At 40.5% G+C, this 22018-nt stretch overlaps 1 protein-coding gene across 4 annotated transcripts in view; it reads left to right on the top strand.

Moving 5' to 3' along the window:
• Window positions 1–22018, top strand: part of TBC1D4 (TBC1 domain family member 4) — a 191720-nt gene that overhangs the window by 104580 nt on the left and 65122 nt on the right. For 3 of the 4 annotated variants that reach the window (XM_059144337.1, XM_059144338.1, XM_059144339.1), the window contains exons 2-3: window positions 15304–15891; window positions 17326–17415. In XM_059144337.1, the coding sequence (XP_059000320.1) occupies window positions 15304–15891; window positions 17326–17415 (678 nt within the window). Of the gene's footprint in view, window positions 1–9054; window positions 9123–15303; window positions 15892–17325; window positions 17416–22018 lie in introns of those variants that run through there. The other variant, XM_059144340.1, reaches the window with a different exon arrangement.

Genomic DNA, 22018 nt, shown 5'->3' on the forward strand with positions numbered 1-22018 from the left:
TCTTCAAGGAATTAAAATTTGGCAGTTAGATGTTTAAATTTGAATAAGTAAAAATTTGAATAAGTAAACAATAAGATATAAGATTAAATATAAATACAAATAAATATATAAATAAATATATATAGATCTATATTTTTATATATATGAATAAAAACTATAAATATAAATAAAGATATAAGAATAAATAAAGAAATTTGATAAGTAAAAATACTTGTTTGGGTGGGAGGTCGGGGAGCTTTGATATATTGAGTTCCCAAAGTTGAATTCTTAACAAAATCATAGAAGATCAGTTAATTGAAAGGTAATGGTGTCATGTGATTGAGTTGTGTTGAAGGGGATAGGCAATCTCTGTCTAGAGGGCACATTTTAGGGCAAAGACAGGGCACTCTTCCAGGTGGCTTTTAGGCAACATGGTGACATTTTGGAGACTTCAAAGGTAGAGGTTTATTGCTTTGGAAGTACTGTAGTTATTAATCTGGTTTCTACCAATGTCCATGAGGTGCACAGAGTGGGTATTTTCTTCAAGATTCTCAAAGGCTCAAACTTCCTGTTGTTTCCCACAGTCAATCAAAAATGGGTTTGAGTCACCTAAATGATTATATGCTGTTTATCTGGTTTCATTTAGCCAGTCCACATAAGGTGCATGAGGTGGGGGTGGGAAGGCAGTCTTTGATCTTTAATGAACAAAGAATATCTTTTAAAAGCTAGTATCAGCTCTGGAAAAAGTATTCTCTGATCAGAAACGTTTCCACGTGATCTTTGCTATAGTCACAAATAAGAAGAGAGAATGAGGGCCAGAAATGCAAGTGTTGCTGTAAGATTTTATTGTATGTACTGATTTTTCATGGTACCAGGAGCAACTGTGTCGGGACCCTCCATTACACTTACGTTGTTTGCAGGAATTGAATTCTACTCCGGGGTTCCAGGGTTGGGGTAGTGCCATCTGGAACTCCAGCATGAATAATCACTGCATGCAAGTTCCCTTCTCTCACCCTCCGAAATGCTGCTTGAGGTCAGGGCTTAGGCTTCTGGTCGCTTCCTATTGCCTTTCTTTCCAACCTAATATCGGAAAGAAGTGGATGTATGTTTTCCTTTTCATCCTCGAGTAGCCAGCAATTAGGACTTTTCTTCTTTGAAGAAGGGAGACCTATGCACATTTAGTACAGATAACTGATGACTCTGAAAAAAAGTTCAAGGATATAATATTTTCATTTGCAAGGCGAAAAATTCTGATGCGGTGGTATAAATATCTGAAGTCATAAGGAAGGCCAGGACAAAAATAGTTTTCTGAGAAAGGCATGCTGGTTTTTTTTTCTTCTTCTTCCTGATAATATTACAGCTTTATCTCCCGATCTCAGCCAGAGCGCGTCGTGTCCGGGTCCCTCTGGGTTTGGCCTTTGAGCCCTTCCCTCTTTTCCCCAGGCCCATTCCATTTCTCAACTAAGCCTTGCTCAAAAAAGTCCTCCCCTCATTAGTTCGGGCATTTCACAAGTTAAGATCACTTGCTAAGTGTCCAGTTTTAGCATTTTGTTTAGAGGGCTTCGTACTTTCATGTATCATGATAATGGACCAAGACCTTTCTTCCCATGTTTATTGTGTCCTGTTTGAAAATATCTAACAGAGTCAAGGTTATCAAGGGCTGATTTTGTTATACTCTCCCTTTTTTCATTCTTTGATTTGAAGACGTACTAATTTTATTGCCAAACTTTCCAGTCAGTTAAAGTGTCCATTAATTTATTTTCCACTGTTTAATTTTGTAGGTCAGAGTGGGAGCAGTAGCCTTACAATGAGTGGCATTTTTTTCAGTATTAAAAAAGACTTAATATTTTTTCCCCTTTTATCCCCCACCTTAGGTAAACTAGTTTATGTAGGAAAGCTCCCTCTAGTGTTTCCCAGAGCAAATACAAACGGTATTGGACTTTCCTTTTTTCTTTCTTTCTTTTTTTTACAAGACTTAATTTTTAAATTTGGGGATCAGAATAAAATTGAGAGGAAGGTATGGAGATTCTCCATACCCTTGCTCCTCACGTATACAGCTACCCTCATTATCAGCGTGACTTGTGAGAATGGTGTGTTTGTTACCTGGAGGATGAACCTGCATTGACACATCGTGATGACTCCCAAGTAAATAGTTTGCTTTAGGGTTCATTCTTGGTGTGGTACATTCTTTGGGTTTGAACAAGTTTATGTTGACATATATCCATCATGATAGTACCATACAGAGGATTTTCACTGCCCTAAAACTCTCTGTACTCTGCCCAGTTACCATCCCTGTCTCGTCCGACCCTTTTTATGGTCTCCCTAGTTTTGCCTTTTCCAGGATGTCATAGAGTTCCAACTCTACAGCATGTAGCCTTTTCAGATTGGTTTCTTTCACTTATTAATATGTCTTTAAGGTTTCTCCATGTCTTTTCATGGCTTAATAGCTCATTTCTTTCTGGCAATGAATAATGTTCCATTGTCTGGATGTACCACAATTTATCCTTTCATGTACTGAAGGACATCTTGGTTGCTTCCAAGTTCAATAATGAATAAAGCTTCTATAAATATCTGTGCACAGGTTTTTGTGTGCAGAGATGTTTTCAATTCCTTTGAGTAAATGCTAAGGAGTGATTGCTCTATAGTAGTTGAAGAGTATGTTTAGTTTTGTTAAAAACTAGCATTTTTACCTTGTAAAAAAATCACCAAACTCTTCCAAAGCCGCTGTACCATTTTGCATTTTACCATCAGTATACGAGCATTTCCTCTGCTCCACGTCCTGACCAGCATTTGGTGTTGGTAGTGTCCCAGATTTTGGCCATTCTAATAGCTAGGTAGTGGTAGTTCACTGTTGATGTAATTTGCATTTCCTTAGTGCAATCTTTCTGTATGGAAAAATCTTTCTGTATGCATATTAGCCATCTATTTATCTTTTTTAAGTGAGGTGTCTCTTAAGGTCTCTGGCCATTTTTAAATCAGGTTGTTTGTTTCTGATACTTAAGTTTTAAGAGTTCTTTGTGTACTTTGGATGCTAGTCCTGTAGCAGAATATCTTTGGCAAATTATTTTCTCCCAGTCTATAGCTTTCCTAATAATGTCTTTTGTAGAAGTTTTTAATTTTAATAAAGTCTAGCTTATTATTTCTTTCATGTTGTATCTTAAAAGGTTGTATCTAAACTTACTTTCTTTCTTCTTTCATGTTGTATCTATTTCTTTCATGTTGTATCTAAAAAGGTATCACTATACCTAATGTCATCTAAATCTCCTATGCTATCTTCTTGGAGTTTTATATGTTTGCATTTCACATATAGGTATATAATCCATTTTGAGTTCATTGAGTTTGTGAAGGGTGTATTCTGTGGCTAGAGGAATTTTTTTTTTTGCATGTCCAGTTCCAGTACCATATGTTAAAGAATCCATCTTTGTCCCATTGTGTTTTCTTTATTACTTTGGCAGAGATCATCTGACTATATTTATGTGGGTTTATTTCTAGGCTGTCTGTTTGCCCCATTGATCGATTCGTCTGTTCTTTCACTAACACTACATTATCTTCATTACCGTAGCTATACAGTAAGTCTTGAAGTTGGAAAGTGTCAGTCTTCCAATTTTGCTCTTCTTCAGTATTGTCTTGGTTATTCTGAGTTGTTTGCTTCTCCATATAAATTTTAGAATCAGTTTATCAATGTCGATAAAATAAGTTTCTGGGATTTTGATTGGGATTGAATAGAATCTGTAGATCAAGTTGGGAAGAACTGACCTCTGGACAATACCGAGTCTTTCTAATCTTAAATATGGATGAGCTCTCCATTTATTTAGTTTTTCTTTCATTAGATTCATCAGAGTTTTGTCGTTTTTCCCATATAAACTTTGTACATATTTTGTTAGATTTTTTCCTAAGTGTTTAATTTTGGGGGCTGCTAATGTAGATAGTATTTTCTTTTAATTTCAAATTCCCCTTGTTCATTGCTGGCATATGACAGAGCAGATGACTTGTGTATATGAACTTTATATCCTACAACCTTGATATAATTACTTATTCTGGGAGAGTGAGGTTTTCTGTTTGTTTTTTTTTTCTTTTGTTTTTGTTTTTTTATTCTTTCAGATTTTCTACATTGACTTTTATGTCATCTAAGGACAAAGACGGTCTTATTTCTTCCTACCCAAAATTTATACCTTTTGTTTCCTTTTCTTCCCTATTGCATTAGCAAGGACTGATATTAAAAAGAGGAGTAGTGGGAGGGGACATCCTTGCCTTGTGCTTGATCTTAGTGGGAATGTTTTGAGTTACTTTCCAGTAACTATGATGTTAAGTTTAGGTTTTTTGTAGAAATCCTTTATTAGGTTCTTGAATTTCACCTGATACATGAGTTCTCAAGTTCAGCCTTAGATTAAAGTGCACGTTTTTCCCATGAAGGGGTTGTAGGGGTCACATGCAACATCATCAGAGCATAGAAAGTGTGGCCTGAGAGGTCTGAAGATGATTTCACTTCACAATTTTGCCTGTAGTCAGCCTCGAATTGCACCGTGGTCCCATACACGGCTGATCTTCGTCCCCATCATGGCTTCAGTTGATGGTCCTTCCTTCTATTTTACTTAGGAACTTACGGCAGTCAGAGGAGAAATTCTCCATGCCCCCCCACCCCATCTTCCTGCACCTGTGCCTTTACAGTTGGCCTTTCCCTTTGAGGTGGACTGTCCATGTCCCTGGGTCAGTTCAGACTCTTCCATTGTGCCCTTGATGCTGCCTCCTCTTACCTACTCAAGGACATGGCTAGCAATTCTGTCTTGTTCCTCTAGATCATCTGTTTCCCTTTCACTATAGGATGTTCTCTCTTGGAGCTGTCATTTCTTATATCTATGAGAAAACCCTCTTTTGACTCACTTTTTGTACCTCCAGCTGCTGCCCTGATAGGTTTCCTGCACCTAGTGTTTTGGATTCTGTTCCTGGAGTTTTCTTTGGAACCTACTCCAGTAAGAATTTTGCCCTAAGTCCTCCCTAGAAACTTACTGTCAAAGTCACCTATCCTCTTAATGTTGTTTACCCGCTTCTTCTTGAAAACTTTTCTGACTTGGTTCAGAATACCATTCTCAGCTGGTTTTGACCCTGGGTCTTGTATTTTCCTTTGCTCACATCTTCGCATTTCCCAGACTATAAACATGGTGTGCCTCTGGGCTTGGTCCCTAGAGATACTCTCTTTGCCTAGCTCTCTATGCCTGGCTCTGACATCTAGACTCACTGTCTTCCAATTTTTCTTTATCTGCTTTGTCCTCTTTCCTGAGCTTTGGACATTTACATTCATGTATACATCTCCCCTTAGATGCCTATAAGCTGCTCAAAACTCACATGTCTAAAACTAAGCTCTTGCTCTCTGAAGCATCCCCCACCCACAGCCTGTTTCACTGCAGCTCTCTTTTTCTCGTTCCTGTGGCCAAAACCCATAAAATTCATTCGTGTCTGCTTTCCTTCTCTTACACGCCACATTAGATCCATCAACAAATCATCTTGACTGTGCCTTTTAAATTATATCCAGAAAGTTCCATTTTCTCACCACTTCCCTTGCTGTCTGTCCCTCCACTGTGAACCACTGTTAGCTCAGCCTGGATGGAGACAGTGGCTCCTGCTTACCACCCTGGCCATCTCTTCTCCATACAAGAGCAATGGGAGCCTTTAAACCTCTAACTCAGCACCCCACAGTGGCTTTCTGTCTCACCAAGTGTGGAAGCCAAAGTCCTCTCAGGGCCCTGCATGATTGACATGCCTCCTGTTCCCCACAGTGGCCTCTTTGATAATCTCCCTCCCATCCAGCCACACTGGCTCCTCTCCGTTCCCTGAACACGCCAGGCACATTTCTCCGTCAGGGCCTTTGTACTTGGTGTTCTGTCTGCCTGGAATGTTCCTCCCCTAGATATGGGTACGGCTCACCTCCTTGCTGACTTCAGGTTTTTACTCAAATATTTTATAGAGAGTCCTTTCACTGAAATTACAACTATTCTGCCTCCCCTTCCAAGTTTTTTTGGTCCCTTTTCCCTGCACTGTTTTTCTCCTTGGCCATTTTCACTATCTAGAAACCTTTATATTTTACTTAGTTATTATATCCCTCCACTGCAATTTAAACTTTGTGAAGGCAATGTGTGTGTGTGTGTGTGTGTGTGTGTGTATACATAAAATTTATCAGCAGCTCCCCCACGTGTGTGTGTGTGTGTATACATAAAATTTATCAGCAGCTCCCCACTTCTTCCGTCTCTTTACAGTATAAATCCTGCTTGCATTGTAGATTTCATTAAACATTATAGAATGCTTTCATTGTCCAAGGGCTGGGTCAGGCACATTTTCACATTGAATTTTCCCACTTGATCTCTGAAATCAACATTGCGATTCCTATTTTACAGATGAGGGGAAAACCAAAGTCTGAGAAAGATGTATAGTGTCTTTACTACAGATAATAATAGATATTGGAATGGAGCTTTAAACTCAAGCCCTCTAACTTCATGTTATGTACTTTCTAATATACCACACTAGGGACAAATCCACAGTTCAGTAATGACTTAACTTTTTTTTTTTTAATTTTATATATTTATTTGCCAGAGAGACAGAGACCACAAGCAGGGGGAACAGCTTGCAGAGTGAGAAGCAGGCTCCCAGCTGAGCAAGGAGACCAATGAGGGGCTCAGTCCCAGGACCCTGGGATCATGACCTGGGCGGGAAGACAGAGGCTCAACCAACTGAGCCACTCACGCGTCCCATGATTTAACTTTTTGAAAGGGGCTTTGAAAGGACTGCCCTTGCCAATCTTCCACCATCTCAATTCTTACCCTCTACCCTATCTTCTGTCTTGTCATGGTGTTTCCCTCCAGCACAAATGCAGCCGCTATTGAGGACATTTGTAAATTTGGAACAGTGATAAAAGCACAAGCCCTGTCTTCCAGCAACGGTATTCGGTGACGGAAGCAGGGAGACAGAATGGGAGGGGAGAATTTAGCAGAAGGGTTTTAAGAATTTCCCTCTTTGATGCTTGAGCTAACTCAGAGACCATCAAGAAATTGCACTTAGAGAAAAGCTGAGCCAGAAAGGAGTTTGGAGCAAAGTGGCTAAGAATATCTAAGGAGTAAAGTCTGGTCTGAGAGGAAACTGTCTTGACTCGAGCCTATGTGGCTCAAAAACCAAACAACTTGGATGACTGTCGTGTTAAGTCACAGAGATATTCTGCTTTCTTTGGCTTTAAATAGTCTCCATTCTGTAATCTCATCCTGTTGTTCTTTTTTTTTTTTTTTTTTTAAAGATTTTATTTATTTATTTGACAGAGAGAGATTACAAGTAGGCAGAGAGGCAGGCAGAGAGAGAGAGGAGAAAGCAGGCTCCCCGCTGAGCAGAGAGCCCGATGCGGGACTCGATCCCAGGACCCTGGGATCATGACCTGAGCCGAAGGCAGCGGCTTAACCCACTGAGCCACCCAGGCACCCCCATCCTGTTGTTCTTTATTGTTATAACTTTTGTTGTAAGTAGTTTGCTTCCACCTCTATAAAACAAGATAGTGGGGATCAGTGATTCTGTTAGGGCACCTTTAGATTTAAAATTATGTGATTTTAAAATCCTGCGTTACTCTAGTGATTTTGAATCTAGATCTAGTGATAATCAGGCCTCTTTTTACTGTGCAAAATTTCCCTTAAAATAATAATTTAGGGGCACCTGGGTGGCTCAATGGGTTAAAGCCTCTGCCTTCAGCTCAGGTCATGATCGCAGGGTCCTGGGATCGAGCCCCACATCGGGCTCTCTGCTCAGCAGGGAACCTGCTTCCCCTCCTCTCGCTCTGCCTGCCTCTCTGCCTACTTGTGGTCTCTGTCAAATAAATAAATAAAATCTTAAAAAAAATAATAATTTATATTTTAACTGAATACAAAGAATTGCTGAAGCACTTTCAGATAAAATTAAGATGGTTTTAAAAAATCAGTTGTATTTCTTATTGAGATTGTCAGATAATCTCACCTTAAAGAAACGACAACACAGACCATGCTTCGAAAGTATCGGGTCCTGGAAAAACCTTTTGTGCCCTCAGGTAATGGGGAGTGTTTCTTTAACCTAAGTGATTTCATGGCATGGACATACCTTCTGATCGCTTTCCATTTGTTGAAGAGGAGATTTTGAAAGCCAAATGGAAATTATAACATTAAATGACCAAATTTGTTTTTTTCTCAAAATGCAGAGCTGACCTTCTTTTATTTTTAGTTTTATTTATTTAAGTAACCTCTGTATCCAGCGTGGGACTTGAACTCACAACCCTGAGATCAAGCATTGCATGTTCTTCCCTCTGAGCCAGCCGGGTGCCCCTTAATACTGTAAATATAACATACTTAGAAGGGAAATGTGCTTTCTTCCTAAAGGCACATCTTATTTTTAAAGCAAATGTGTTTCTTTTCTGTGCTGTCTCTCTTGAACTGAGACTAGTTTAAATCGTTAGTTCTTTTCATTAGGCAGCCTTTTCGGCTTACTTCAAATGTTTGCTAGTGTTTTTTTCTCAACTTTTAAAAAATTCTTTCCCCCTCTTTTTCATACTTATCTAAATTTTTCTGTGCCTACTATAGCTATTATAAAATGATCAATAATGAGTCAAGGAATTAAGCTCCTATCGATTGTAAAAGAATTTACCCAGTTGTTTTTTTGTTTTATTTCTTAAGCTCATTTTCATATTCATATTTTCATCATTTTTAAATGTTTACCGAGGTTCGCCAATGTTTTGTGGAAAAAGGATATCATACTCTAATCTTCTCTTATTTTCATCATTAACAAGCCTGAGACCCTTGTGATTAGTTAAGCAGCATAAGACAGTGGTTATCAAACTTAAAATGTTTCTTTTTAAAGAAAGCTAAAACTTCTGCTCTTTAGTCCTGAACAATCAGTGTGTTTCCTGATTGCAGAGGCAGGAAATACTTTACTTTTGAAGCAATAACGGTTATTCCTGGGAACTTTCATAATTGGCTGCATAGAGATAGCGCGGACTTTAACAAATACAACAGAATTACTGCTGGCTTATTTAAAAAGAGAGAGGCCCTCTTAAGTGTGATAAAAAGCTAATTACTCAGGACTTGACCAGTTCGGCCTACTCCCTGCTCTTGGAGAACGTCGTTCAGCTGGCTTCCTGACTAAAGGTATCTTTCCCTAGTACTTTTTTACTATCCAGATTTTTAAACATCACTTGTGGTCCTTGTAGAATTTGTTTACCTTTGAAATCAGGTGGAGTGTAATTTTTATACCACACTTGGATTTCTTGAATTATGATATTTGATAATTACGATTAATTATGACTAGTTATGATAATTAATGAGAGACCACAGCATGACATCCAGGGATCTAACGGCAACCTTTTTCCTCCTCTAGAATGAGGAATTGCTGTTGTCTGCTTTTTGATATTTGAGTCTGAATTCTTTAGTGAGGTCACTGAAGGTGTAACAACAGCATACTGGCTTAAGGTGGCACTGTGCTTTCTCTTAATATCATGAGACATTTGAAAAAAGCCCTTTCATTTATTGTTTGTTGAATTGACTATTGTGCCTTAATGAAAATAGATCATTTCAATGACTTACATTATTTCTGGTTTAACATTAGCGTGAGTTTTCCATCTCCTTGCTCCTGTATTGACGCTGGTGCAAAAATAAACTCACAGAAATTTGGGTCTAGATGAGGTCTTATTGACCATCTCCCAGCCCCCCTTCCCCCCTTCGACTGGTGAGGAAGCTCTAGGATGCAGAATAGCACAAAATCCCGGCAGAGCTGGGATTCTATTTGGTAGAGTCTTTTTCATCATTGTTGTTTTGTGTTCAAGATTATGTGCTGCTACAGAATAAAAACCTTGCCTTTAGGGACGCCTGGGTGGCTCAGCGGGTTAGGTGTCTGCCTCCAACTCAGGTCATGATCCCACTGCCCTGGGATGGAGTCCCATATCGGGCTCTCTGCTCAGCAGAGAGTCAGCTTCTCCTTCTCCCTCTGCCTGCTGCTCCCCCTGCTTGTGCGCTCTCTCTGATAAGTAAGTGAGTAAATAAGTAAAATCGTTAAAAACAACAACAAAAACTTTGCCTTTACTTGGCATTACCATATGACATAATCAGATTCTGAGCCCTGATGTTATCCCTAGCTGGAGTATGACTAACTAGATTCTGCACCTAGAGGGTGTAGTTTGAGGTGCTCCGTGGCATCTGGAGAGACATTCCTCACACAAACACTCACTTCCTGGCTGGGTGAGCACTGAGCAGAGGGAAAACTTGTGGCTTTCTGTCTGTGGGGGGATGCCAGATCTCAAGTTAGTAACAGGAATTTTCTAAACCTGTATCAAACGTGCCATTTATACTTCTGTTTCCTGACAGTAGTCACTCAGTTTCTTCTGAGAACAGAATACTTTCCCAGCGGTTGGAAGAGCTCTAGTAAGGACAAAATCCCCACCAGTCAGTCCTCCACTTAAGAGTTCGTGGTATGGGGGCTCCTGAGGGGCTCAGTCCGGTAAGCATCTGCCTTTGGCTCACATCAAGATTCCAGGGTTCCTGGGATCAAGCCCTGCATATCTCATCAGGCTCTTTGCTCACAGCAGGGCATCTGCCTCTCCCTCTGCCTGTCGCTCCCCCTGCTTGCTCTCTCATGCTCTCGCTCTTTCTCTGTCAAATAAATAAATAGACTTTATCTATAAAGGTCACAAGTAGGCAGAGAGGCAGATGGAGAGGAGAGGTGGGGAAGGAGGCTCCCTGCAGAGCAGAGAGCCCGACGCAGGGCTCCGTTCCAGGACCCCGAGATCACAACCTGAGCTGAAGGCAGAGGCTCAACCCACTGAGCCACCCAGGTGCCCCGATAAAATCTTAAAAAAAAAAAAAAAAAAAAGAGTTTACAGTCTAATAGTAGAAGGAGAGAAAAGAGATGTTGAAAGATGCAGTACATACAAAGACTCAAATTCATTCAAAAAACATAGAAATGTATATATAAATGTGTCAGTTAACACTGACACTAGGGGACAATGCCATTTTCCCAAAATATCACATGTATGTGCAAGTACTGGCCCAAGTTTTGTTTTTCTTGTGTTTCTTCTGATTGGCCCCTCAAATGAAATGCCTCATAGGTTCTCACGTTTCTCTTATAACTCATTTCCCCACTATGGATATTTTACTGACCTTACTTTATCAGTGTCTCTCTTCTGATGTGGGCTCTGGGTGTGGGGGCAGGGGCTGTGTAATGGTTTATGTGTGCTTTCCCCGTAATGACACTCAGAAACAGAACCGGAGGTTGCAGTTCTGCAGGTGGAACCCCTCTGCATTCCGGGTCACTGAAAGCTGTTGATGGTCGTGACCTGAGGGCGGGTGTCATGGTGCAATTAACAACTCAGATTATTGGAAGATGAAATGACCAGCCCAGCTGAGGCAAGATGATAAGCTTTGCTTATGTAAACTGGGTCATTAACTGAATTACACTGAGGTATTAAGCCTTTGCCTGTGGTCACAGGAGGTGTCAGTAAGACTCTAGAAATTCAGCGCCTAATCAGTTCCTCATGTAGGAGAGCTCTCAATCTAGGTAAAGTATACAAACGTGGAATAGAGAGGGACTGACACACGGAAGGTTGAATTAACTTTGTAGTCTCGATGATAGAATATAACTCTAATAATAGTTTGCATATTTATAACAAGAGCAAAATTCTGCAGGTTCAAAAAAATATGCTACAGATAATGCTTCTTCAGTCTACAGAGATACTTTGGAAACTTAGGAACATTTGGGTTGCAAAATTAGATGGAAAAGTATTTCATGAAATAAGGTTAGTGAGGGGAAGGCATCCATTTCTCTTAGGGTTTTGCCTAACAGCCACTAGAATCATTTGCCTTTTTTTTTTTTTTTTTTAAGGATTTTGTTTATTTATTTGACAGAGAGAGAGAGAGAGAGAGAGAGAGAAGAACAAGCAGGTGTTGCGGTGGGCAGAGGGAGAGGGAGAAGTGGACTCCCTGCTGAACAGAGAGCCAAACATAGGGCTTGATCTCAGGACCCTGGGATCAGAACCAGAGCTGAAGGCAGACGCTTAACCAGCTGAGCCACCCAAGAACCCCAGAATCATTTTGCTTTTAGCAGGGTTGCATATGTAGCTCACCCTCCTTAGCTTTGGCCCTTGTCAGATACTAAGGCTAAATAAATAAATAAGTGACAGAGGGCTAAGTTTGCTCGTCATGGGTTAGTAAAAACAGCTGACTTCCTTCCCAAGACAGGTCAGGTGTTCAGGGTAGTCCTTGAAACTACAGCATTTGGACTTTATTCTTTCATATGAAGTACTTAACCAGCAAGCTGAAATTCTTATGATTTTGAACTGTGAGTGTTCCAGCAGTATATCTCAAATAATTATGAGAAAGAGAAAGAAGTTCCCACTTCAGAATTGATGCTAGAAGATTTGAAGATATACCATATATGCCTAAATGTAAAACAACCCTGAATATAATCTGTTTTCTAAAGATAAGGATTAGCCCCCACCTCCACCCCCCCTTTTTTTTTTCTTTTGGCCAACGTAAGCATGTACTTTGTACCAGGAATCATTCTAGGTTCTGGGATACAAGTTAAAAAATGAAAACAAAATAAAACACAAAAGACAGAAATCCCTGCCCTCCTAGGGCCTACTTTCTGGCAAATAAATTATACAAGATGTTAAAAGAGGTAAGTGCTGGTAGAGAGTTATGAAGCAGGGAAAAAACCCAAGGCATGTTGGCTATGTGTGTGTTTTGGGGTGGGGAGTGCTTGCTGCCTTACAAGGTGGCCTTAGAACATGGATTGAATGAGATGAGGGAGTGAGCCATGCAGTGAACTGGGAGAGGAGCGTGGAGCTCAGAGCCCTTGAGGGAGAAGAGTGGGGGCATGCTCGAGGAATAGCTCGGAGGCCAGTGTGGCTGCAATAGAGTGAGAGGGAGTTTAGGAGTAAAGTATAGGAAGTGGAGTTAGGATGACAAGATGAAAATCAAAGTTGACTAGAGGTCGTATAGAAGACATGGAGCCGTGGTGCTTATATACACATGTCGAATGCAGATGGCATGGGTCCTTAGGGTATTGTAAGGATCTTTTATTCTTAACGAAATGGGCAGCTTGGAGGATTTACAGGTAAGTAACATGACATTTAAGAAGGATTCTAATTCAGTTTAAAAAGGCTCCTTCTGGCTTTTGAGAGTAGATTGAAGGAGACAAGGGACACTAGTTAAAAGGTTCATGTAGTAAGCCAAGTGAGAAATGATTATTTGAGAAATGATTATTTGTATTCTCTTCTATGAATGTACCACATTTTGTTTGTCTGCTCTTTCCTTCAGTTTTATTGAGATAGAATTGACATTCAAGGTTGTATTAGGTCAAGGTGTACAATATAATGATTTGATACGTGTACATATTGGGAAATGATTGATAAAATCAGTTGAACCACTCACCTCACATAGTTGCAGGTATTTTTCTTGTGATGAGAGCTTTTAAGATCTACTTGCTTAGCAACTTTCAATTAATTTAATTCTATTTGCTTAGCAACTAATAACAATATAGTATTATTAATTAAAGCCACCATGCTGTATATGAAGTCCCAGAACTTAACTTATAACTAGAAGTTTGTATCTTTTGACAATTTCCAGAAGCCCCCTCACCTCCTTTGCCCCCGGCAACCACCGATCATTTTTCTCCATCTATAAGTTCAGTTTTTAAAAATTCCACATATAACTGAGGTCACGCAGTATTGGCCTTTCTCTGACTTATTTCAATTAGCTTGATGCTCTTGAGGTCTATTCATGTTGTTGCAAAAAGCAGGTTCCCTTTTTTTATGACTAAATAATATTGCATTGTACACTTATGTATATCTGTAGATTTTTTATCTGTTCATTGTGGAGGGACACTGAGGTTGTTTCCATGTCTTGGCTATTGTTAACAATATTGCAGTGAATAGTAGGGAGCAGATACCTTTTTTGGGATAGTAATTTTGCTTCCTTTGGATATGTACCCAGAAGTGGAATTGCTGGATCATATCATAGTTCTGTTTTTAATAGTTTGAGTTAACGCCATACTGTTTCCCATAGTAAGTGCACCAGTTTGCGTTCCCACTGACACAACATGGGGATTCCCTTTTCTCTACATTTTTGCCAGTACTTACTTCTGGTCTTTTTTTGATGATAACTATTTGGTAAGATGATACATCTCATTGTGGTTTTGATCTGCATTTCCCTGATGTTTAGTGAGTATTTACGTGTTGATGGATATTTGTGTTGGTTGTTTTGAGTATTGTGACTCAGGCTTCTGGGAATATTTGTGGACTAGCTTTTGTGCGGACATATGTTTTCAGGGCTGTTAGCAAATCTCTAGGGGTGGAATTGCTGGGTTATGAGATAGGTCTATGCTCACCTCCTGAGAAACTCCCAGAAGATTTTCTAAAGTGGTTTTGCCATTTCATATCTCTGCATATACCATGTATGGAAGTTCCAGTTGCTCCATATCCCAGCAGGCCTTTGTCTTCTTGATGTTAGCCATTCTAACAGGTGTATAATGGTATCTTACTGTGGTTTTCATTTGCATTTTTTCTTTTCTTTTTCTTTTTAAAGATTTAATTTATTTATTTGACAGAGAAAGAGATCACAAGCAGGCAGAAAAGCAGGCAGAAAGAGAGGAGGAAGCAGGCTCCCCGCTGAGCAGAGAGCCCAATGCGGGGCTCGATCCCAGGACCCTGAGATCATGACCTGAGCCACCGAAGGCAGCGGCTTAACCCACTGAGCCACCCAGGCCCCATCATTTGCATTTTTTCTGAAGGCTAATGCAGATGAGGAGTGTCTGGATCTTATTCTCTTTATCCAGAAAGTTTATTGTATCCTTGTTGTTGAAAGTTTGGTTCCTTTCAGCTGACACTTATCATAACTTTTATTTATCTTTTGCATTTATTTATTTTTTTCAGTCCTGGTTGATATGTGTTAGCATATACTTTTTTTAATCTTAATTTTTTTAAAAGACATCTGACCCCTTATAACAACTCTTCAAAGTACTGAAAGGATGTATTATGATTTATTAAAAGTTGGCAGTGGCCTATTTAGCCCACAGTTTTGTTTTCGGGAAACCATTGCATTTAAAATGGGGAAGTATAATACTTACATTAAATTTCTATCTTAACTTTTAAGTCATTTATGTCTGGCAGTGTAACTTAAGTTTATCCTTTATCCTACATGGAGTTGACTCTTACTCTCTGTATGTTATCATTTAGGATGAGAATGCATTCTGTGTGATAGCAGCAAGTTTATCTCTAAATATTTATCTCTAAATTATCTCTAAACATTCAACTGAAATGCGGAATTTCAATTTTCCCAGGTTCCCGATGTGATCAGCAGTATAAGGCAGTTATCGAAAGCTGCCATGAAAGAGGATGCCAAAGCCAGCAAAGACAACGAGGATGCCTTTTACAACTCGCAGAAGTTCGAAGTCCTGTACTGCGGGAAGGTGACGGTGACCCACAAGAAGGCCCCTTCCAGCCTCATCGACGACTGCATCGAGAAGTTCAGCCTGCACGAGCAGCAGCGCCTGAAGATCCAGGGCGAGCAGCGCGGTGCGGACGCGGGGGAGGACCCGGGGGTCTTCGAGGCCACGGCCCCCTGCCCAGCCGCCGACATCCTGGCCGAGGAAGGGGATGGCGTCCCTGACATCCTGCCAACCTTACCCGCCACAGCCAGCCAGCCGGGCCTGCCCAGCTCTCGAGCTGGCTTCCCAGAGCGGATTTTGGAAGATTCTGGCTTTGATGAACAGCAGGAGTTCCGGTCTCGGTGCAGCAGCGTCACCGGAGTCTTGCAAAAGAAAGTTCACGAGAACAGCCAAAAACCACTGTCGCGAAGGAGACACGCCAGCGCGCCCAGTCACGTGCAGCCCTCGGATTCGGAGAAGAACAGGACCATGCTGTTCCAGGTGCTGCCAGGCGGGGCGCTGGCGGGGCTGGTTTCCAAGCGCGCAGGATTTGCTAGTTAGTTGCAGCCGGCGCCCGCCCCTCCCCATCGCACCGCGCGCTCTGCAGGGGTCCCGCCACCCACCCCCCCCCAACCCCGCCCCCAACCCGGGCCAAGGCGAGCAGGGCAGGCAGATGGAGAGAAGAGCAAAGGAAAGCAGGGAAGGGCCCAGAGGCAGACACGGAGTGTGGATTTTTAGCAAGTGGGGGAACAGGGCGCGGAGATATGGAGAAAGAAGCGATTAAATAGATTACCCTATCACCAGCATTTGCCTTGGTTTGATTCTTAAATAGATGTGTGTTGTGTCTAGATGTCTAAATAGATGTTGTGCCTTGCAGAGGATTTAAAGATGTGAATAATCTGGGAAAGTGTGATAGGCATGGAGGACAAAGAGAAAGTTTTCTTTAGAGAAGGAAAAGTCTAGAGACTCCTGAGTGTATTTTCAGATGCTGTTCCACAAAAAGAAGAAAGTTAAAGAAACACCCTGAGCCTGACAACTTACAGGATCCGTTGCCAAAATAATGGCGTACAAGCTGTATTGTAGGTTTAAAAGAGGCATCTTAATTTAAAAAGTAGTTTTTGAGTTTGTACAAGATACAGAAAATGTCAGGTTCCACCTTAAAGAACTTAAGTCAAAACAGTGCCTTGGAGAAGTTCTTTAAGTCCTCAGCTTGTAAGGTCTGAGTTTTCCTGGGGGAAAGAAAAAAAAAAGAGGGACCGTCCTTTTATCCTATGGTAAAGAGACTTGAGTAGGAAATTCCACAGCGTACCTTGATAAACAGTCCCAGTGTGTAATACTTGCTTATCAGAAGTCTGTGGGTTCTTTTGTTTTGTCCTGTTTTGCTTTTGATAACTCTAGGCATGTAATGAAAGTATCCATAGGCTTTTCTTGGGTGATACACTGACTGAGCTGCCTCTGTTTTTGAGGCTCTCAGAGGTATTCATTTTCCTAGCTTGCCACAGTGATTGATGTTAATTTCCCTGGCTGTGGATTTTTAAAAAGTTTAATGTGCTCAACTGCAAATATTATGTTTTTGTTGACCATTTGGGAGAAAGTATGATTATAAGTGATGGTTAAGTAATTGGTGTTTTTAGAGATCTTGAAGAAAGGGAGCATGTTTTTAAAAAGATGATCGTGTTGAATGAACAGAATGGTTTCTTAGATCTTATAAATTAAGATCAACTTCATTTTCATGATTTTTAGACAAAAGGAGGAAATGTGTTGAGGCTGCTGATAGTTGGAGTTGAAATACTGGCTGGTTTGGATGTTGAAGCACATTGGTTGTTGAAGAACATGTATAGCAATTGAATCTATATTACTAGTTGGATATATAATCATAAAGTAAGACCTTAGGTCCTTGCGAGTTGAAATTAACTGGAATGTTTTTATTTTAAGGTTGGGCGGTTTGAGATTAACCTGATCAGCCCAGACACTAAATCAGTCGTGCTTGAAAAGAATTTTAAAGATATCTCTTCTTGTTCTCAGGTACGTATAAAAGTACGTCATATGTTTGACGAAACCAACTTAATCTTATTTTTAAATTAACCACAAAACAACTTTAATGTTTTATTTAAAATCTTTAATCTCTCTGTCTCTTGATAGAGAGAGAAATCACAAGTAGGCAGAGAGGCAGGCAGAGAGAGAGAGGGGAGGAAGCAGGCTCCCCGTGGAGCAGAGAGCCCGATGCAGGGCTCGATCCCAGGACCCTGGGATCATGACTCAAGCCGAAGGCAGAGGCTTCAACCCACTGAGCCACCAGGCGCCCCTTGAGTGGATTTGTCTTAAAGAAGAGTGCTGCTTTGTTTGTGTCTCTGCTGGTGTAACAAAATCCTGTCCAGGTCCCTCAGTATCGTAATAGCTGGTTCTCCTTTTTATCACCCTTTCTCCTCATAACGTCACTTCAACACATTCTCTCCTCTGGTGGAATTTTTGTGGTGGTGAGTTCTTTTTGAAAATACCTCACAGTTAGTGTTCCTCAGTCTTGGGCAGTGGGACTTGTGGGTATCACTGAGTCATGTTTGCTCTTTTTGCCATAATTGGTAGTAAAAAGAGAACTAGCACTTTCCACTTCTTTTAATGTAAATGCTAAAATTTGAAAAGAAAATGTTGGTATATTTTTGTTCTTTGGTTTATTTTTAATTCACAAAATGTGTATTTGAATGCTTTGAAATTATTGATACAGCTCAACGTCTACAAGGTCATAGTAGGCATAAACCAGTGTCCTCTAAGTACCACAGTAGTAATTTAGAATATCTATCCCAAAGTTAGAGCCGCCTAAATGTATTGTAAGCATAGAAGGATTTTTTAAGTTGTTGGGAGTAGAGAGAATATCTAAATCTAAATATGGGAAGGTTAAGAATGCAAGGATGCCTCTATGGAAGTCTCTGGAATAGAGAAGGATTAATTTCTTTCCTAGTGAGTGACTTAAAGGCACCTTTAGGGACCTAAATCTTGCTAAAGTCCTCTTTATTTTGATGTCAAAAAATGAAGTCTGCCTGTTTATTTTTAAATTTCAGAGTTAGTGTTGCCCTAGGTATAATATTCAGATGTTCTGCCTTTCAGAAATGATGAACTTTTGTACCTTTTGTAATTGTTCACCTCAGCCTCAGCTAATGCCTTTTCCCTTCTGATATTTTTGTATTTGTTCTATTAATGGTATCATAAAATTATGTCATGAAGATAAAAACTTTCTACTGTAATAACTAAGAGAGGCACAGCATCTGATTATAGGAATGATAAATGACAATTTTCTAAATTCCTATATAAGGGACCAAAAGCTGGGTAGAAAAATTATATTCACTTGAACTGAAAAAGTAGTTATTGAGTCTTGTTGTAATTACCTGTTTGCTGGGGAGTCCCCGCAAGATCATAAGCTTTGTGAGGGCAGGCATCTTTATTTTGTGGTGTTTCTGTAGGGCATTCATCCCATAGGGCATCAGAATAAAATGTTAAGATAGAGCTTAGTACTTAGGTGTTCAATAAATGTTGAATGAACATTTTTATGTGTGGGACCTTGTGCCAAGTACAGAAGAGAAAGTGATGTGCAAACCAGTGTAGTTCCTGCCCACCAGGCTGCAAAGGGTCATCCTAAGAAGCTGTGCCCCTCACCCACACATTCCTCAAACCTCCCAGTGAGGAAACAGCTTTGTTCATTGAACATCCAAAGGGGAAAAAGCAAAGTAGTGGGGGAAAAAGAAGAAAAGAACCAACCAAGCCAAATATATAAAACTGGCAATTCAAACATGATTTTTGCTTTTTGCCCTCTTTTTTTAAAGTGAGGATGTAGAGAAAGGAGAAACCTCTTTCCTTACTGGTGGGAATGTAAACTGGTGCAGCCACTGTGGAAAACACTATGGAGGTTCCTCAAAAAGTTAAAAATAGAACTACCCTATGACCCAGCAATTGCACTACTAGGTATTTACCCAACGGATACAAAATACTAATTTGGAAGGGCACATGCATCCCATTGTTTATAGCAGCATTATCTCCAATAGCCAAACTATGGAAAGCACCCAAATGCCATCAACTGATGAATGAATAAAGAAGGTGTGCTATTCACACACATGTACACACACACACACACAGACACACACACACAGGAATATTAGCCATGAAAAAGAATGAAATCTTGCCATTTCCAATAACATGGGTAGAGCTAGAGTATATTAGGCTAAGTGAAATAAGTTAACCCGAGAAAGACAAATAGCGTATGATTTCACTCATATGTGGAATTTAAGAAAAAAACTGATGAACATTGGGGAATGGTGAAAAAAAAAAAAAGAGAGACAGAGAAGAAAACCATAAGAGACTCCTTTTTTTTTTTTTTAAATAAATCCTATTTATTTATTTTTAAAGATTTTTATTTATTTATTTATTTGACAGACAGATCACAAGTAGGCAGAGAGGCAGGCAAAGAGAGAGGGGGAAGCAGACTCCCCGCTGGGCAGAGAGCCCGATGCGGGGCTTGATCCCTGGACCCTGAGATCCTGACCTGAGCTGAAGGCAGAGGCTTTAACCCACTGAGCCCCCCAGGCGCCCAGTTTTATTTATTTTTGTTTGACAGACAGATCACAAGTAGGCGGAGAGGCAGGCAGACAGAGAGAGAGGGGGAAGTAGGCTCCCTGCTGAGCAGAGAGCCCAATGCAGGGCTGGATCCCAGGACCCTGAGACTATGACTTGAGCCGAAGGCAGAGGCTTAACCCACTGAGCCACCCAGGCGCCCCCGTAAGAGACTCTTAATGATAGAGAACAAACTGAGGGTTGCTGGAAGGTGGATGGGTGGAGGGATGGGCTAAATGGGGGATGGGGCTTCAGGAGGGCACTGGTGAGGAATTTAAAACACTGGGTGTTGTTTGTAAGTGATGAATCACTGAATTCTACTCCTGAAACCAATTTCACCATATATGTTAACTAAATAAACTTGAAATACAAAAAAACAAACAAGGGGCATCTGGGTGGCTCAGTGGGTTAAGCCTCTGCCTTTGGCTCAGGTCATGATCTCAGGGTCCTGGGATCGAGCCCCACATTGGGCTCTCTGCCCAGCGGGGAGTCTGCTTTCCCCTCTCTCTCTGCCTGCCTCTCTGCCTACTTGTGATCTCCATCTGTCAAATAAATAAATAAATACAATCTAAACAAACAAACAAACAAACAAAAAAACCAAAAACAAACAAACAAACAAACAAACAAGCTTTGTATCCTAACCTCTGGTTCAGAAAAAGAATGAAACCTTTGTGTTGAGGCCTTTGATCAGAGTAATTGTCAAGTTAACCTCTGCAGCTCACTGGCCTGCTCTTACTACTTCTTCCCACAGATTTGAACTGATACAGTGTGACCACATCCAGCAACAGGCCTGCTTTTTAACATTTGCACGCCAATAAACATTTCTTTATGCAAAATCTACAGGACTGTGTTCCTGGCAGCGTGAGGAATCAGGGAGTGGTTTTTCTTTCCTGGAAACTTTGCCACTGCTTGAGGACTCCCTGACCTAATGAGGTCCTACAAATTTTTCCCATTTAGTACTCAGCTAGTAAAAGAGATTTTATCATCACTAAGGACTTGTACCAGATGAGGCTTACTTTCAGCTCCTGAATGGCAACCTCGTTCCTCCTGACTTCTTACTTTTGGTCAGAACTGATTTCCTTTATTCATATCCATTGGCTCGACTGAGCACATTACAGGAATAGTGGTTACTGTTTATCGAAGTTATGTGCCAGTAACGATAATAGAAAATTCTTAGTTGTAAATTTGAAAAATTGCCGAGATAGTTGCCATTACTACCATTTTCTAATGAGAATGAAGCCTCAGAAATCGTTACTTAGCACGATGGCTCATACCTTATAATGGGTTGACCTAAGAATGAAGCACAAATCTGTCTGACTCCGAAGCCTATTGTCTTTTCACCGGGATTTAGGTAATTCCAAGACAATTTTAATTTTTTTGTCTACCTGGCTTTTTAAAGCACCGTGCTTTCTATTAAAATGACAAGGTGCCGTCTACTAATTGGTATGTATGTATTCAGCCTGGCTGAAGTTCACAGATGATTCAGAATTTTTTAGTAAGTGTAACTGAAGTTCTTTAGCTGGCGTTCAGGAAGTACGGTAATTTGTAAATTTGGATAATTGACATCTGCTGTTATTTCTTTTTTTTTTTTTTAGAAAATTAAAAAAAAATTTTTAAAAAGATTTTATTTATTTATTTGAGAGAGAATGAGTGAGTGAGAACATGAGAGAGGAGAAGGTCACAGGGAGAGGCAGATTCCCCAAGGAGCTGGGAGCCCGATGGAGGACTCGATCCTGGGAGTCTGGGACCATGACCTGAGCCGAAGGCAGTCGCTCAACCAACTGAGCCACCCAGGCGCCCTGCTGTCGTTTCTTTAATATATTAGTTTCCTAATGTTTGTGGCTCCTTAAATGTCTCCATAAAGACAGATACTCTAGTATGTTGAATGCGCATTTTAAGGAGTTGGTTGCATTCCATTTAATTAGAGCATCATTAGTGATAGTTTTTCTGATTCTGATTCTGAGCTTCATATAGACAAGAGCAGGTTTTATGATAACCCATCAGACTGCTCAGTCCAACAGGATGGATA

Source organism: Mustela lutreola, chromosome 13, assembly GCF_030435805.1.
Source record: "Mustela lutreola isolate mMusLut2 chromosome 13, mMusLut2.pri, whole genome shotgun sequence".
Classification (NCBI taxonomy): domain Eukaryota; kingdom Metazoa; phylum Chordata; class Mammalia; order Carnivora; family Mustelidae; genus Mustela; species Mustela lutreola.